At 38.4% G+C, this 19520-nt stretch overlaps 1 protein-coding gene across 9 annotated transcripts in view; it reads right to left on the bottom strand.

Annotated features, from left to right (window-relative positions):
• The window catches only part of LOC119787140 (rho GTPase-activating protein 12-like), a 99782-nt gene that overhangs the window by 79242 nt on the left and 1020 nt on the right, over nucleotides 1-19520 (bottom strand). For all 9 annotated transcript variants that reach the window (XM_038290786.1, XM_038290789.1, XM_038290787.1 and 6 more), the window contains exon 2: nucleotides 2458-3229. In XM_038290786.1, coding sequence (XP_038146714.1) covers nucleotides 2458-3156 — 699 coding nt within the window. In that variant the 5' untranslated portion in view covers nucleotides 3157-3229. The remainder of the gene's footprint in view (nucleotides 1-2457; nucleotides 3230-19520) is intronic.

Below are 19520 nucleotides of genomic sequence, written 5' to 3'. Positions count from 1 at the left end.
TCTGTATGAAAATGTTTGCTTTTTCTGGTATGATGCAATATTCTAATTTTAAACATCATGTTTCTATTAGCTACGTTAGGATAATGTTTATAACGATCAGCTTCCACAAATGTTTCATAGGGGTGGCCAGATGGGGCCACTAAAAAAAATCTTGAGGTGGCACACTGAAACTAAAAGCCATAATTTCAGGGTTTGAATCAACTATTGTGGTAAATCTGCCTGTAGAAATTATAAAAACTTCAGTAAACACTGTGGGAAGCTGAGACTCTTGGAAGAGAATGTTTAAATTGATTTAATGTCCTAAAACGGAGCGATAGAGGTCTGACTGTGCAAAGCTCAGTACATATATATATACAGCTACTCCCAATACACACACACTCTTTCCTTAGGAACTATCCCACCCCTACATAAAGAACTTTCTTACACACAAACATTTGGTTATTCCCAAGAAAATTAATCAAGGACATAAATTTTAGCCAGGTAAACAGTCAGAACAGGCCTCCCGTTCACGGCATGAAGGATGCTGTGTGAAGTCATTCTTATCTCTCATTCAACCTTGTCTAGAGTAGGGAGTAGGGATGTAAATCACCCCCATCATGGCGATTCGATTCAGTGTCGATTTCCTGACCCAACAATTCGATTATTTTCGATACTCAAGAATACACTACGATTCGATTAATTGGTTCAATATTTTTTTTTTACACCTTACAGGCTAGACAATGTTTTAAATTTGAAATAAATCAATGAAAGCTGTAATATCGTTATGCATTTTTTTTTGAGAAACCACAGAAAATAACAGAAGTAGAAATGTTGCACTCCATCTATTCCTATTTAAACCTCATTCACTGGAAAATAATAATACCCCTGCGTTATAGATTCTGCAAGGTTTGCATCAGAAAAATACTGCACAAGATCAGTGCAATGCAACACCTCGGCTTCAGGCATTCCCGCCCCCTCCACAGATGCTCCGCTGCTCCTCTCCCAAATTGTAGCTGACCGCAGACAGCGCCGCAGACAGGAGGCCGGCTTGTTTTGTTTTTATTACCGAAATTGCGGAAAACAACTCGTGAAGTTTGACCCGCTAGAAGAGTGAGGTGCGCGAGAACGCTGTGAGCCTTTTTCCACCTGGATCTCCGCTATTTTTGGCCCTCATGTCCCTCCGTCATTGGACTAAACTCGCCCCCACTTCCTCACTGCCTCGGCCGTATCTAGACCCACAGTGTGTAGCACAGACCACGCTTCAATACTGAGCATAAATCACAAATGTCTGTGTCAAGCTCACTGCAACAAACTGCTATAAGAGTATAACCAGGAAGCAAGGTAGGAGGGCAAAATAGGTTTAGCGCCACCGCAGCACGGGAAGGAGAATTACGTCCAGGCGCAAATGGATAAAAACAGACCGGAGGGAAAAAAAAAAAACATGAATCGATACTCTTACGGACGTATCAATGCATCGGATCGTCAGCTGTTGGATCGATGATTACTTACACCCCTAGTCCATATAATCCGTAATACTCCCTGAATGAATTATAATAAAGTTATTTATATGCATAAATCAAGCGGAACACTATAGCGATAGCCGTACTGCTCCACTTGTGAAAGTAAAAGCCGTTGGGTAGTCTTTTTTTTTAGCATCCAGACAATTATTATTATTCCCATATCGCCAGACACAACATTATTAGAAAGAAATAGGTGACAGCAGACATGTCAGGGATGAAATGGAGGATATTGAAGCAGGGTTTGGTTATAAAAACTATTCACCAAGCTTTGGGGAGCTCCCAGCGCTCAGTTCAACTCAGTGTGTGAAATTACAGTATGTGTTAAAACTGGAAAGTTACACAGACAGATAGGTTCCCCTGCAGTGAGCAGACAGAGACAGCATTAATCAGGGAATCAGCCAAGATGCCCATGCTAACCAAAGAGGAGCTGCAGAGAGACACAAAGCTTGGACAGCTAAAATAAGGCAATAACTGCAAGTCATTTATTTCAACCTCGTTTATGGACTACAAGTTTGTGGCTGTGACTTGAATTTATGTTTTTTTTTATGTTTTAACACCTTAATTAGGATACTGATCTGATATCTGGGATCAGATCAGATCATGGCAGACAATAACAGTTTAGTTTAACAGGTGCTTCTCCTTCTAATTGCTCTGCAGGAAGAGGAGAAATGTCTCTAACATCCTGAAGGTCTGAGTCGGCATACAGACTTATGGTGATTAAGTAATTTGGGTTTTTCCTCTGAAAGTAACTGAAAACATACCTTAACATTGAGAGACCTGACAGATAAAGCGAGTTTCGCTGCTTGATTTTGAAAACCTAAATGTTCTTGTGGAAAATCTTCTTCTTGGCGTTACCATGGATGCGACTTTATCTTTTTTTTTTTGACTCAAAACCGACACATGAAAAGTTTTCCCTGCTAGAGGCTCAGAAGCAGAGGAAGTAGACGGTTACGCTTACCTGGAGATGTTCAGTAGAAGAGCTGCTCAGTTCATCTCCTGACTCCGAATCATTGGTGCGTCTTTCCTCTCCTGCAGAGTCGCAGTGCTGGGATACGTCCAGGTCTAAAGGAGCCCTCACCATGTCAGGCGATCGCGGTCGGTTGCGCGGAAGGGTGCTGGAGCGCCCTTTCTGGGGAGGCTGTAGAGCGCCGCCCTGAACAAGGATTTCAGCCAGAGCTCGCTCGTGCTCCGTGGGCGTACCGGGAGTGTGATGGTGGTTAGTGTCCCTGCGGTGGATCGGTGGACTGAAGTGAGCAGAAGAGGCAGTCTGTGCTGAAGGAGAGCGGCGGGTTTTGGACTCGTTTCTTTGGAGGGACTCGGCGGGCCGATTGTTGGGGCTCAGGTCCAGACTGGTTGGTTTCACCCAGAGTGCGGCGCCACTTTGCGGATTCGAGTTTCCAGACGCAGCGAGGGAATGCGAGATGGGTTTGGGTGGCGGCATGAGGGCTTTGCGAACCTCCCGCACATACTGAGCAGGTACATAGAATGGCTTTGTGGATTCATCTTTCCTCACCTGCCACCAGTCCTCATTCGTTTTCTTGACCAGCATGTAACGCTCCCCTTCTCGAATGGTAATGAGGCGGTCCTTGGACTTGTACTCATAGTCGTAATCCACCTCGATGTAGATCTGGCCCGGGGCTATAGGCAGCTCTGCCATGATGCCTCTGACTGTCCCACAAGGCAGCTCAGCATAAGAGGGAAATATTTATTACCATGGCTCTGCAGAAGAACTGGAAAGGAAACCAAACACAAAGTCAGAGAAATATTTAAATGTTTATAACCAAAAACTGTTCATTTTATGAAACCTGCAGCATCCAATCTGTGTATAATGCACACCCTATCTAGGATTCATAATTCTAGAGCATCTATAAAACGGATAATGAAAGGAAATCTATGTTGAAAAACAAACATAAACTGCCTCTATGTTCCAAAGAATAACTTCATCATATACACAGGTCCCCTGTGATGTCACATATTCTAAGCAAAATCAGTTTATAAACGGTAGAGGACCATTTAGTTTATTTCAGATTTTATTTTCACAAGCTTGCAGTGGGTGAAAGCTTTGTAGATGAGGAGTCAGGGCTCGATGTTAACCATCACCCGATCGCCCAGGGAAAGTAGTTTTTATTGTCAGGAGAGTACAAATTTCATTGCATTTGCCCGCCGGGCAAGTGCAATGATCGCAAAAAAAAATTATTTATCACTCAAAATTACTTTAAAATCCCCGACATTCGCTGAAAATGACCCACAAGCATTGCCGACACCATCTTTGTTGTTTTGTACACATTCTCGCGTGATTTGAAAAGGCAGCGTGATTTTCCGCTAGATGGCGTGATTCAGCTCTTGGGGAGAGAATTCTGCAGAGCAGCAGCTGGATGATGAATTTAACCTATACTATAATACACGCTAGATTAAAAATGATCAGTCAGGGATTAGGAAAATAATAATAATTGTATGCACACAGTGTAAATATTTTATACAGTGGTCATACAAACAAAAAGTTCATTAAATTCTTTTCTCTTAGACATTGGAGTGGTGCATTTAAATGTTATAGAGCTAAACATGTTAAATTGGTGAGTAGTGGTATTGTAAGTTTTTAACCTGTCAAATTTTTTTTTTATTTTTAACATTACAATTTATATTTTTTCCAAGCACACAACAGTTTAAAGCAAAGTTTAGTTTGAAAAGAATGTGCAGGAGGGATTGAAAAGCATGTTAACACGTTAATGTAGGCTTGAGTTCATTATCTGACGCATGCATTTACACGCCAGGAACCTGTAAACTTAAAAAATACTGAATTACAAAAAAACATTTAAAAAACAAACATGTTTCATTGATATATATACAAAAATCAATATTAGGAACTATATTTATCAAACATTATACTGGGCAAGTAAAATTGTTTCTGGGCAAATGAAATGTGAAAGCCACTTGCCCAAAGGGCAAGTGATAAAAACTTAACTTCAACCCCTGGGAGTGTTAGCATAGTGGGTTAGAACAGTGCGATTATGCTCTGAGTAGGTTTTAAGATCCCCACAGCCTGCGCTCTGGGTCCCTGAGCAAGACCCTTAACCCCACACTGCTCCCCAGGCGCCGCCACAGTGGCAGCCCACTGCTCCCCAAGGGGATGGGTTAAATGCAGAGGTTCATTTCTCCACTCTGAGATCAATAAAGTTCAATTAAAGTCGGGGGGAAAGGATGTTCTAAACAGTGTTTGACATAATAATCAGCTTTCTTACATCCCAGAAATCAGAAAAGATCACAAGCAAAGTAGTTGAGTGCTGAACATGGGAAACACTGATCTTAAGGATCAGGCTGATATATAAGCCTTTTGTTAAAGTGTCAGTATATAACTGCATGCATGTAGCCTGTATCTCCATACCATGGCATGTATTTGTACATCATTGTAATCCCTTACACATCCTCCAGCAGACTGTGAGCCTACAGAGAGCCTTCTTTCCTTGAGTGCGCCCACATTTCTCATGACAAATTTCTTCAATTACCACCCGCTGTCATGGCGTCATTGGACGAGTTTGTCCTCTAGCTTTATAAGATGAACTTAAAGTCTTGTTGGGAACCTTACAGTGTTTTTTTTTTTTCTCCCACCTGCACAGCTGTCAGTGCGGCGGAGAGTGAGGCTGAGACCCTTTGGGTCCTATCGTGTGTCACTGCCAGCCATCGCCTTGGGAGCCTTGTCAACTTGGTGTCAGATTGGAGGCACTGTGTCTGTGACATTTTTTTTCTTTGCCTCCTACAGGTCGATCCAGACAGCCGTGGTTTTTTTGGACATACTGTTTTCTTGCACATTGTTTAAGAATATCAATATACTTTCCTCTTGTGTGTCTGGAGGCTATGATGTTTGTGGTTGTCTGGCGCTGCACTTACCCAACAAGATGGCGCAAGGAACATATTTCCATTTCAGATGTGTGGGAAATATGCATTTCATCCAAGAATTAAAAAATAGTCCCACAAAAGAGCATCTCTCTTTGAAATGTATTAATCGACTTACATGTAAGAAGATTACCTCATCCAGACTTAAAGTAAATAGACACAGCTCTCTCTAATGTGATCAATAAAATTCTAATGATCATGACTAAAACTAAACTAATTTATACCGTTATGATTAATACTTCTGAATTGCCACATATAGTCACATTTCTCTTGAATTTCCCTTAAAGGAATAGTACACCCAAAACATGATTAGCCTTCATTTTCTACTCACCCCCATGCTGAACAACACTCTGGAGTACTTTTTTGATATCTCAAATGCATCTGGAGATCTGGGAGGCTTCTTGCTGTCTGCTGACATTCAAATAATGGAGGTCTATGGTGACCGAGACAGAAAGGTCCGTAAAAGTCCACAAAAAACGTTTCAATATTCCTCCATACTGCTCGTCCAATGTATTCCAAGTGTCCTGAGTAGGTAGCGTCCAGAATTTACTCGAAACGAAGTCATTTAGAATGTTTTTAGAGCATAAACAGTAGTGTATAGGACTTCCTGAAAGCGCGCACATGCGCGTTCACGACGCTACGGAAGCCGGCAGACCAAACCAGCGCATTCAGCTCGGCACGGACTCAAGAACTCATGCTCTTCCTCAACACTGAAGTCCTCAGACATTTTTCTTTCGTTGTTTCTTTCTTTGCACAGGTAAACAGCACATTTCTTCTTCTACGCTTGCATTATTGGCAGAGCAGACGCTGAATGCGCATTTTCATCTGGTTTGGTCTGCCGGCTTCCGTAGCGTCGTGATCGCGCATGTGCGCGCTTTCAGGAAATCCTATACACTACTGTTTATGCTCTAAAAACATTCTAAATGACTCCGTTTCGAGTAAATTCTGGATGCTACCCACTCAGGACACTTGGAATACATTGGACGAGCAGTATGGAGGAATATTGACACATTTTTTGTGGACTTTTAAGGACCTTTCTGTCTCGGTCACCATAGACCTCCATTATTTGAATGTCAGCAGACAGCAAGAAGCCTCCCAGATCTCCAGATGCATTTGAGATATCAAAAAAGTACTCCAGAGTGTTGTTCAGCATGGGGGTGAGTAGAAAATGAAGGCTAATCATGTTTTGGGTGTACTATTCCTTTAACTGATTCATAAGGTGGTGAGTTTAAAACCAGATTGCCTTAAGCTCCAAATCACAGTATAGATTGAATAGAAAGTAAAGTCACCAGAGGATTTCAAATTACCTCAAAGTATCAATAAACTTTTAAATTTACTTTATTATTATCAAAGTACAGCTAAGCTTTCCTATTATTTCCTGACTATTGAGATCTAGCTTTTTACCTCAATAAGGAAACAAACTAGTTGTTCTATAATTCATTCAGAGCAACTCTGACCTGAGCAAATTCAGAGATCAATCCAAAATTTCTCCATTTGTATAGAAAGTCTAAAGTCTTAAGTTAAGAACTGTTAAAACTTCAAAAATTGCAAAAAAAATGTTCTATTTTTAACCCTTTATAGGGCAAGTTAGCTTTTTTTGATCACTTGCATACCCTTTACAAATGGAGCCCTGCCCCTTAGTGACATCTAGAAGCACAAGATCTATATCCAGCCATTCAGCAATATTTATATATATATATATATATATATATATATATATATATATATATATATATATATATATATATATATATATATATATATATATATATATATATATATATATATATATATGGCTGTACATCTTATTTTGGTATTTGACCAATTAGAAGAGCCCATGAATGACATATTACCTACTGTAAATTAAGTTGAAAAAGAAAAGTTAACATGAAAAAAAGGGTAAAAATCTAATTGAAAAGTTAAAAAGTAAAGTTAAAAAGTTAATTAGCCTAGTTAAGAATTATATTTAGGTTTATAAACTAAAAAATTTAAGTGCCAGTGTCAGCATTAATGCCTCTAAGGTTATGTTGTACCAAAATGAATGTGTTTTTTCACTCTGAGTGTTTTTCATGAATTTCTTATAGAAGCACTTTTGTTATTTTTCTTAATATATTCGGGCAAATTGGCGTTTCTTGTTATTACATTGACATTGATTTTGGCCATCAAAATATCCATATTTTATGTTAGAAAGGGAATAAGGTCCAGTCCTGGATTGGCTTTAGATTTTGATTTTCACTGATTGCACTATAAAGGGTTAATCCCTTAAACAACTAATATTTAAACTAAGGAACAATGGGTTTCTACAGCCTTATACTAAATGAGACCAATCACAATGAACCATAATAAGATAGAAAAAGAGAAGATTTAATCCTCTTAAAGGGCTGAATGCGCCGTTAAGATCAGACCTTAAAATGATCACATGGATTATCCAGAACCAGGACGGTACAACGAGTCATGCAGTCTTCATTTACCAACTCCACTCTGTGCTAAAGGACAGTAAGTGAAATAACAACTCAGGCATGCTGATGCTGAGCGGGAAGATCAGCTGAGGTTTTCACATAGCTGTCTGCTGAGGTCACACAGGTAAACAAACAAACACACACCTATACTCCCTCTTAGAGCATAAATCTGCACTGTGAGGTTATTACAGCTTCCAATAAAAGCATGAAGAAGTTCATGGATCCTACTAAAAAAGTAGTGTTATCAAATTCTATTGAACACTTAGAAGACTGAGCAGTAGATACATTTTTAAATGTAATGCAACACACGCTGTCATGTAAAGCTTTTCTTTCATTTATTTTCCAAATATCCTTTTAGATTCCAAAAAACAAGGTAAAAACCAACTAAAGACTCAGATGACTCAGTGTTTGTGCTGCGATCTGTTTCCTGGCGATGATCAGATTCTGATTCATTCAGATCTGCTTTCCCTACAGCATGTGGCTTCCCTCCGATTTACAGAGCAAACCTAATCAGAAGCAGCAGATAAAATAGAAAAATTTGGTCTACAAAATCAGACACTTAAGCTAAAATACTGAAAAATTACAGCCTACATCTCTCACTCAGGTAAAGTGAGAGATGTCACTTCTGTTGCTGCCTTTTCAATCAGCTGCACAGCATCAGTGATTAGGTGTGATTAGGCTAAAAGTGCCAGGATTACTCCAGATCCTCGGGATAATTTCCCCATAGATTAAATGGGGCGTCTGGACACCAAGGAGAATCACACCAACGGATATCCATTAACTAAATGAAAAACACTAAGGACACAGATTGTGTAATGCAAATTTCGCAACTAGAAGAGGAAGCTTTCCTTCTTAACCTTTGACCTTCTAATTCACTGAGCTGCTCTAAAAGCAGGAAAACCAGGTTTCCTCTATTGTATATTTATCCAATTCTTCTGCTGTGGTCTTTAGCTAAAAATCAATGTTTAATATTTTGTGTCTGATAGTGCAAGATCAGTTTACATTAATGTTTTGTTTAATTGTTTGCTTTTTTTCTTTATGGTACATCATGGGAAGGTGGTTTCCTACATGCTGCCTGTCAGTTTTGCTCTAGATCTAATCTAGAATATTACATACTAGCTGCTTGATGGACTTGATTAAATTAGGACTGCAGCTTTAAAAAAAAATTTTTTCCCATGTGGTTTGGGATTATATATCATATTTATTCCCCTTTGTCTTATCTAATAGTTTCATTTTAGGTATTATTAACATATCTATTAAACACTTTTTTTTTTTAAGCAAGAAAAAACTCATCAAGCTCTTGACACTTTGTGATGGGGTCCTGAATCATCACAGCAGTAAAAATAGATTTTGAGATCCTGCTCTCCCCTAAAAGATTTTTTTTTAAATAAAGGAGCTGGAAAAAAAAGATCCATTATTTAACCCTATATAGACACATTAACACTTTCAGAATTGTATCTATCGACGAAGGAAACTATTTTAGCTTCATTTGGGTCATCATAATGTGGATCTAATTATTTAAAAAACCAAAAGGGGAAATGGAAAATATGGTTTTAATATAAATAGCACATATAAATATATATTTATTACTATAACATATCTGCTTTTTGGCCATTCTTAGGGCAAGTATTTACCATTTCCCTTTGTGTTTTTTGTTTTTTACTTAACTGTGGCCTCATAAGAGAACTTACAAACAAATCTTGACACTTTAATTATACAAAGTCAATCAGTTTTAAGCAACGCAGAGAAAATCCTGCTTTAATTTTGACAACAAAACTAATCAATAAATTTAGTCACAGCTGAGAAAACTAAATTGCCAACTTTTTTTTTTTTTTTTATCTTAAATATCTATAATTCACTTAGTTATCTGGCAAAAATAATGAAATGTTGTTAGTCTCAAGCAGCTAAGATGTATTTGAGAAATGGAAGCCCTTTCAGTGCTTCCAAATGAATAAACCTGAAACATTTTGAACGACTCAATAAACTTTCCAAAATGTGAAAGTGTTCCATGAATAACGGGTACAAAAAGTAAAAAATAAATAAAAATAAAAGGATAATTACAAACTATTTAACACTAAAGCTGCAGCTTTTATTCTTTATTAAAAAATATTGGGGGCTTTTAAAAAAATATCTTGGAAATATAACTATCTAGACTGAAACAATGGAGGCCTTCTGTCTCCTTAGAGGCTCTTTAAAGCGTCTGCTGCTGTTCTTCATAATGAAAGGCCTTTGGGAGATTAAGTACCCTGAGGCTGTTTGTCTTTTTCACTTATCCCCACCTAGACTAAGCCTGGGCTTCTGCGCTGGTATTTAGCAAACTGCACAAATCTTCCTGGAGTCCAATCAGCAAAATCAGACAAGGTACCTTAATTTAAAGTGATGCTAATAGGCTTTACGTTGGGGGGGGGAGTAGACCGATGGATAAAACTTAGTGAGTTGAAGTATGACACATGGAAGAATAAAAAAAAACTGGGCTGGTAAAAATAGAGAAGCACAGATTCTCAGTGTGAGAAAATGTTTAAGCTGATTCCTTCTTGTCCTAAAAAGTCATCTATTGTCAGCAAACGTAGGAAAAATACCCTCATATTTTCTCCTATGTCAGCAAAACTGCGTCTGGAACGTTTTAGAGCGTTCCTCTGCCTGAAGCTGGCGACCGTTTCTACAGAAACAGGGACGAGCGAGAAAACGGCGTCGCCTCGGACGCTCACATGATTCCTGTTTGCGGGGCTCACACAGATTCCATCAGAGGCCGGGACGCCGCTGATTACTTTGATTCGGTTCTTTCATCACAGAGAGAGGAAATCACTCACCCACTGTGGTGAAATCTCAGGGAAGGGAAGTAACACTGAACCTTTGTTAGAGTGAGAACATCAGCAATAGCAAGGAAAGCCATTTTCTATAGAAGTTACACTAGGACACAAACATTATTATCACACGACACACAGCTATGTTTAAAGTTTACATACCCTCTATTAAAGACAGAAAAAACTGCCATTAAAATACATTTGAAAGGACAAAAGTAATAATCAATAAAAATAGTAAAAAACAGGATTTTGTATACACATATATAAGCAAATATATGTATTAATAAATAAAACAAGCCTAGAGGAGCTCCTAAACTGAAAGCAACACTATGAAGCAATCACTGAAATCAGGCGTTTCCTGTAAAGTTCAGGAAATGTTCTGCCTGATGACGGGAATGTTGCTTCACTGTTCATGAACAAGGTATTTTAATCTGTCTGGAACAGTCTGTTTTTTGAACTTAAAAAAAAAAAATTTAAATTCTAAATGAATATTTTGTTTGACTAAATTATCATTAAGTAGAGCTGGGTATTTTGGCCAAAGTCCTGAATCGATTCGATTTTGATTAATACAGTTCTAAATTGAATAATTTTGATTTGATCTGTTTTTACGATAATGAAAGTGGTTCAAATGTGTTTTAAAACACTAATGTATTTTTATTTTTTCCTGTCATATTAAACACAAAGTGCAAACTTGTAAATCGGACGGCTTAAACTTGAGATGTGAACAAAATTGTCTCAAAAGTGCAAACTTGTTTGTGAAAAGTGAAAAGATGAAGCCTCACTTGAGCAAGCTGACTTGACACAGCGGGGACACAGCAGACATGCATGAGCTGCATTATCTCCACTGCAAAAACCATAATTGCAGCGTTGTCTCTAACAACTACAGGGTGATTGCTGGTCAGCCCCCATTTGTTAATGTCTTCAATCAAACTTTTGGCTATATTTAAGGCTCTCTGACTCAAAGTCATCTTGGTCAATAGCACAAGATGCAAGGTGCCACCCATTATCAATGTAGTGGGAAGTCACCTTAATGTCACATTTCCGCACATTATCTTTAATAGGGATGGAGCGGTTTATGAAAACCGTCCGAACCGTTCGGTTCGACTGTCTCAGTTCGGTTCGCGTGTGTTGCGTTCGGTTCATGCGCTGCTCCTTTTTCTCATAGGCGAAGCGTTTACACTCCAGAGCAGAAGGTGGCGGTACTGCGACCAAACCCAGCCACCAGTAGTAAACAAGAAGAAGCGAAGCAGCTTAGCCGGGTGTAGCAGAAAAAAATCAGCTGTTGTGGAGAATTGTGTGGGTATGGCGAGTGGGAAAGAACAGGAGTTGAAAGACGCGCCAGCAGCACTTTATAGGTCTGCTGTATGGGACCACTTTGCATTTAGAGTGACCTACGATGACGGCGGAAAGAAAGTTGTGGATAAAAGGGCAACAGTGTGCAAGCATTGTGCAATACGTTTTGTTTATGCTAACAGCAACATGACCAACATGTCAGGCTAACAATCAACATATACCGAACCGAAAACCGTGACCACAAAACAGTGAACCGAACCGTGGATTTTGTGAACCGTTCCACCCCTAATGTCCAGGACTGCAAAAGAAATCTGATTTTATTATTGATTTGCTGTAGAGAAAATATGCAGCAAATGTCTAAAGCAGAGGTCAGGGATTAGCAGACTGGGGTACAAATACTAACTTGGGCCCAACCTGATTTAAAACATTCATAAATTACAGCATGTTGTCCGACGGCAGCGTCTAACTTCACTTGCACCGATTCTCCTGTTAATACGGTAAAGCCCTCCAGTGCGTCCGGGACCAGGCTGCATGTAATACAAATTAACCAATGAGCTGTTGTCAGTCTGGGTTGCTGCTGCTGCTACTTTTAGACACAGCAGGCAAACCTGTGGCAAGCCGGGCGATGGGAAAGAAGGAGAAGACGATGAGAAAAAGTGAAAGAAAGTGTGGACTGCTGGAAGAACTGTGGTGAACTGGTGACAGAAAAGTGAAATGGCGTGCTCAAAGGTGACCCTGCACATTTAGAGGATGTTTGGCTCAACCTGCTGCTGTGAAGCAGGATTCTCCACCATGAACAGAATCAAAAATAAATATGGATCCAGGCTCAAAATGAGCACCTTGATATGTGCTTTAGAATGGCTTTGTCTCCATTCAAACCCAGGTTTAAAGCCTTGCAGGGCAGCATGAAGCCCACTGCTCTCATCCAGCCATAAAAAAGCAAAAAAATGTACAACATGGATGCATAAACCCCTTGTTTTAGTTCAGTGTTAAATTTTGTTTAAAGTAACAGATTATAACTAAAAATGTCTCCGTTCCTTTACTGGTTGATGCTTTTCTTTATTCAGACCTCGCTGATTTTTAATTGGTTACCACTGCTCTAAAGGCTGCTAGATTACAACTTTTTCCTGAAAATGATTTGTAGAAAACGGAAGGAGATACAAACACCTGATCACATTCAGTACTAATTCTTTGAACGTTGCTTGTCTCCAGTTTGTGACCAAAGCTCTATTTAAAACAACCAAGGATATCTCCATGTCTGCAACTACAAAAAGATGAGACCAGGTGGGGCAGCTCATCACTTTACTTAAAAAAAAAGCTATCAAAACTAAATTTCAGAAGCTTCTCACTTGAAAACATGGGGCTCGTTTAAAAAGGTATCTTACGGGAATAATCAGCCTGTAGTCGTCACCGCTGTCATTCCCTAAGGAAAGAGCTGATCTAATCAGCTCTCAATATAAAGACTTTAAAATGTATCTAAAGAATAAAACACTGTTTGAGTTGAAACAATTTAACAAAACCATAAATTAGATGTATAAAATTAAGACTACAAAACGAAAGAAAAAAAAACAAACACACGCTTTGAATGAACCATAACCTTGTTTTTTAACCTGGGAATTAAAAGTTTGCAATAATTCAGCCTTTTTAAATCGGAAACATGGCTCCACAGGGTTTCTATTATGGCTGTAGGTTTTTCAAAGGATTATTCTGGGACAATTATGAAGCTTTGAAGCTTTAAGTTGCTTTATTTTCAATAAACCTTGAACAAACTCTCAACAACAGACTAACAGGTGGTCACATTGTTCTCTACAGTGACTAATATAAATGTGGAAGTGGCTATTGTTTGGATAAAGCTACCAGACGAGTTTAAAAGCTCCAGCTTCCGAAACTGAGATTTCTACCTTTCTCACCATTACCCCCCCCCCCCCCCCTTACAAAAATGGGGTGCAATTTGGAGGTGTGTCCTCTACCTTTCCAGCTCCACCTCTTTAACAGAACAATGGTCATTTAACATGATATTTTTTTCTTAGTCTGGTCTTCATCTACCTAGAGATAAAAAAAGATCAAGATAAAATGTAAGTTATTGATACCATAGTTGTGAAACTAATTAGGATAAGCATGACATAGTGGACGAACTAAAGACGTGCAGCTGCAGGCGATCCCCTGTCACGGCGGCATGCTTAATATTGTTTGTGCTTCTTTTCAGATGTAGTTGGAGTACCATCAACTGGGAGAATGCTAAGGACTCTGGCTGACATACTCATTTGCTCTGTTCGGATTTAAGGGCGATTACGTCATAGCGCGGCGCCGAGGACCAGTCGGATTCCAAGACTCCTCGTTATGCGGGCTACAAATGCGTCCTTCTTTTTGCCCGATTTGAAGGACGGGTCGGACGTATCCTCGCTATCCTTGGGTATCCCAGAATTCATTGCGAGATCAAGCAAGCCGGCTGCTCCGTGATCAGAGGAAATGGTACTTGGCGCCGAAGGATTTTTATTTTTTAAATGCTACTTTGCACAATTTGCTTTGGTATTTTTTGTTGTTGAATATTAGAGTTTTGCAGATATATTTTTTATACATGCATTGTTTAGATATATTTATATTTTTCTACCCCTTTTATAGAATAGAATAGAATAAAATAGAATAGAATAGAAAATCCCTTTATTGTCCCACAATGGGCAAATTTACAGCAGCAGAAAGATTATTGAAAATGGTCACACAAATGTGGACCTTAGAAAAATGTATAAGAATAACATAATAGGGAAGAGTTAAAATAAAAAAAAAATACTGTACTTTAAAGTACAGTATTGTTTGGAGAAATAAATAACCAATATGCAGCTATGGACATTTTTACAGTAATGGATATTTGAAAATAGCAGCAACATCAGAGATGTGCAAAATGGCAGCAGCATGTTATTTATCTAACTAAGGTTTCTATCACTACATTTGCTTTTATTTGTTCCTGCTCCCGGTGGTTGGAACCTTTATTCCACTCTGGATCCACATGAGTGTCGTCTTTGTTCACTTTACAATAAAAAAAAGAAAAAGAAATGAAAAGGAAACAGTTTTGAAAAGTTTGGTATTCATTCTTTTCCTGCTTTGTGTGTCAACTGTCACGGTTGCTAAGCGACAAAGCGTATGTGAGGTAAAAGCCTCGGAAAGTTGGACCTTTTTTGAATTCACGGCCAAAACTCGTCCAGTCTCCTTTATTTTTAAGGACTTTAAAGGATCCAGTCCAGGTAGACTGGGGGTCCTTGGAAAAACGCAGCCCATAAATCCGAAGATAGCCATGAACTTTTTGGGTGGTACCATCTGGAGTTCCACTATGGGGGAAGACCATGGACTCCACATTTTTAAAAAGCTGCATAATCTTTTCGTTTGCTTTTGGGATTTGCTAGTAAAAGTAATTTAAGTTTAATCCTTAAGCTAACTGTTGAGTTATTTTTTGTTAAATTTGTGTAGATGTTCTCCCTACCTCTTCCTCAGTGTGTCAGTCTGGTCTGATCAGCCAGTATTCGAGTCCTATTTGTTTGCTGTGTGGCAGGTAATTATTTTCTGTGCAGTTAGTTTGATGTTTTGTTATGTTTAACCTTGATATTTTTTGCCATAAGTTAGTGTCTTCACTTGACCTCTTTTAAAGGCCCTGTAATCCTTGTTGGGATTATTGTTATTTTGGGGAAATAAAACCCATTTTTCTTGACGATCCCCACTGTGTCCTCATGCTTGGCTGGTTCGGTCCCTCACACTCATTTAGAAATGCAGTAAAAATTGAACAAAACATTTCAGCTTTTACCCAGAAACATGGTGCAAACAGGTTCTCAGTCTAAGGAGGTTTTCTGTACTGTATTTCCCCATGTGATGGACAACCTACTGTAGTAACAGATTCTGCATTTCTAGATCATCTGGCTGGAATGTTAAAATGGGTAAATCATTATGACAGTAAGTGACCTTGCTAGCCTAGTAAACTAGCCCCACCCGCCAGCAGCCAAAATTATTTTTTCCCTGCGAGTGGTCTAGCCTCGGTCAATGCCCCAGGCCCTAGAACTGGGGAGCCAATCACAACGCAGAGATGTGTTTTGAATTTCTGGATGCAAAGCGGGCGGGGTTTTGAGGGCAGGACGACAACGCTGCACGACGCTGGAGAAAACAGAAGGAAGATGGCAACAATTATTGAACAGTTCTCTTTTGCCTCAGCTTTGGAATCAGTTTTTGAAGGGTTAGAGTTGGGGTTTTCATTGAATGACATTTAATCCCACATTTAGTCTGGTTTAGCAGGCTATGACCTAGCATGATTTTTTTTTGGGGGGGGGGGGATCACATTATGTAAACACCAAAATCACCTTACTGTACTTTGATGCACTTTCTGATTTCCACAAAAAACACATCAGATAAAAGTTGTTAATATATGTTTTGATGCTTAACTTTGACTGTAGATAAAGGCTTTAGAAAACATTCTGGAAGCTTTAACGTTACTGAAAATGTCAAGGTGGAAGCAATCCACTTTTCTTTTAAGATTAAGAAGATGTTAAACAGTAGTGATGAGTATTAGCATCAGGGTTACGATACGATTGATACGATATCATCACTATATCGCAATATCACCATATATTGCAATATTTTTCCTGCTATCTAAATTAACTGTATAGATTAAAAAGCAACCTCTGTCTATGTTCACCAGATGATATTGATCGTTCAGTTATCTTGGTATTCATGTTGTTTGGGGTTTGAATAATAAGCACAGATTTTCCCTCAGTTTTAGGTAAAAATGTTTTGTTTTTAAAACAATCGATACTAGAAACTGAAAGATCGATATTATCAGGCATCCAAAAGTCTTAAAGAGCGATCCAAACTCCCCCTTTAATCTATGGCAATACACATCAGATCATTTAGTAAGATGGCTTTTATTTTCCCAAAGCCTGTAGCATCATTAACATACATTTAAATGCATAAAATAAGCATTTAATTCATGTTGGTTTGAAGCTTTGGGTTTCGGTTTTGCTTAATGGAAAGAAAGGAACAAAAACCTAAATATTTTATTTAAAAAAAAACTCAGGTAAAGCAGAATCCTTCATGGATGATAACTGATGGATGATGAGTAATATAAAGATTTAACAGAGCCAGTAAAGTAGTCCCACTGTGACCTCCACAAGAACCCACACCAAATATAGGCCCAAGTTGCCCCAAACAGTTTGCTTTACGCAAAAGCTGCCCTAGTTAGAGCGTCCCACCATGACTTTCCAGGAGACCTCGTCCCCTGAGGTTCTTTGGGACGATTATAACCACAATCTGTCACACTTTGGCGAACCACAGTCAGCTGCAGCCCACTGAAACAGGATCACACAATCTGCCAGCGCACAAACAAAAAGGGCAGATCTGGAGGAGGCAAGCTGGTCTCTGTCAGAGCAGGTCGTCCCACATTTCTCCGCCCACGCGCTGTTACTTCAACCAAAGAAAGATCCCAACTGGAAAACATATTATACCTCAGGTAACTTTAAATCTTAAACTCAGGGAACGCTGTTTTACCCCGAGTTTAAGATTTAAAGTTAGAGTGAAAAAAGATCCTAGAGCACATTGACCCCCGTCTTATAAATCTTAGTTGTAGAGAATAGGTTACTCCTCAGGTTATTCTAACGGCTGCTTCGCTGCTATGAGTCATTTCTCACCAATGTGTGACTGTTTTAAGGCAAGAACCGACTTCATTTTGTTTTATGCCCACAGTCCTTTCCATAAACAATTACTCAAAAGGGGAAATCATTTATAACATCTTTTTGTTTTAAGATAAGTGATTTGCTGTATTTTTTTTAGAAGCCAAACACCATTTATAAATATTTTAGCAGCCAATTATGGGATATTCAAACCAGATGGTTTATACTTTTTTTCCAACCACTGAAAACCCTGAAAAACTCATCATTGTATGTGAAAACAGGCAAACATCAGCCTCATTATTCAGCTGAGTGGTTGTTGGTTTAGCTCTGCTTTTTAGTGTTTGATATGGATTAGATAGGACTGGATCACATGTAAGAAAAAAGGGTTAGAAAAGGGAACTTTCTAGAATAGTTTGATAGGAATGTATCATTGTGAGCTCAGTTATGTATTAAATAAGGTCAAATAATTACTGATTTACTAAAATATATTTATGTAATTAATGTCAACTTTAAATAAAGGTTAGAACTAACAACAAATATATGAAAAAAGATAACTTAGTAATCTTCTGATCAATCAGACTATCGATCAGCTGATGAAATGATGAAAATGTTTTTTCCTCCTTTTCAGTAAATGCATCAGAAATAAAACCTCTTGTCATTTTGTTGCCGATTATATTTGAATCTTCATGAAAATCAGGCAAAGGTTTGACAAGGAGAACCTAAAGCATTTTTTTTATATTTTAGTGTGTAATTAAAGAAGATTTACACAAATAAATTGCGATGTGTTCAAGTCAAAATAGTTTATAAAAAGTAGTAGATGTGAACCTCTGCTAAAATGTCTGTTGTGTTTTTATGTGCTTTTCTTGTGCTGAGGTTTTTTTGATAACTCAAACTGTATCCTGTCAAGGATAAAGTGTGAAATATGCTTTTTTTTTCTCCCCTCTTTTCCCCAACGTGGCTCCTATCTTTCCACAGAGATAAAGGCGGCGCTATATGTAACCGCCTGGAACCTGGGAAGCCATAAGAACGCGCCAAAGGCAGTTTGTGATCAAAAAACGCTAACTTGCCCTATAAAGGGTTAAAGCTTACTGATGCATCTTTGTATGATTGCCTTACTGTCATACTATTATGGTTACAGTGTATTGCAGATTTTTTTTAGGATAATATACAAACTTTTTTTAACTTTCAACAATATTAAACTAATAACCAAACAAAAAACTTGTCTGACATTGCTTATCTCCTCTACTCCAGTTAAATAATCCCACAATCCTGCACTGCATCACTGTTACTGTAGAATATCCAAACAAATACCACATGGACAACCCCTGCCACCCTTCCCAAAACACATAAACCAACTGCAAATAATAGAAATAGACACTGGTTAATAATAGCGGACCAGCTTTCCTTATGGGACCAATAATGACAAACATCTGCTGATACCAAGAGATGCTGATATAACAGGCATAACTATAAAGATATATAAAGATAATGTGTACATAAGACTTCTGAGCTGTTCCTCCATGTTCCAGCTGTTAATCCATCTCATTTATATCATTTATGTTTACTGCTTCACTGTTGTGACATGAATGACTTGACAGTTTGAATCTAAATAAAGTGAGTCACTGTGAGGATAAACTACATCGGTGATAAAAATAAACTCTAGTATTCATTTACACACCAAATGAGTCAGATTTATTGTGCTGCACGCTGAAGCTTTAGAAGCAAAAATACAATGTTTGCTTTTAACAGCACGACATGGAGTTATTTAATGCAGATTTTAAGGGTGTGAACAACACGGCTGTCATAAAACTGTTTGGTTTCTACACGTTTGACAGTTTTCTAAAGAGTAATAAGCACACACCCATTCTGTTTTTCATAAATATCATCTTATTTTACCCTTTAAAGCCTGTTGTTGCTAATAAGCAACAA

The sequence above is a fragment of the Cyprinodon tularosa genome, unplaced genomic scaffold (assembly GCF_016077235.1).
Source record: "Cyprinodon tularosa strain WSP-4 unplaced genomic scaffold, ASM1607723v1 ctg289, whole genome shotgun sequence".
Lineage (NCBI taxonomy): Eukaryota > Metazoa > Chordata > Actinopteri > Cyprinodontiformes > Cyprinodontidae > Cyprinodon > Cyprinodon tularosa.
This window is presented reverse-complemented; position numbering and strand designations above follow the sequence as displayed.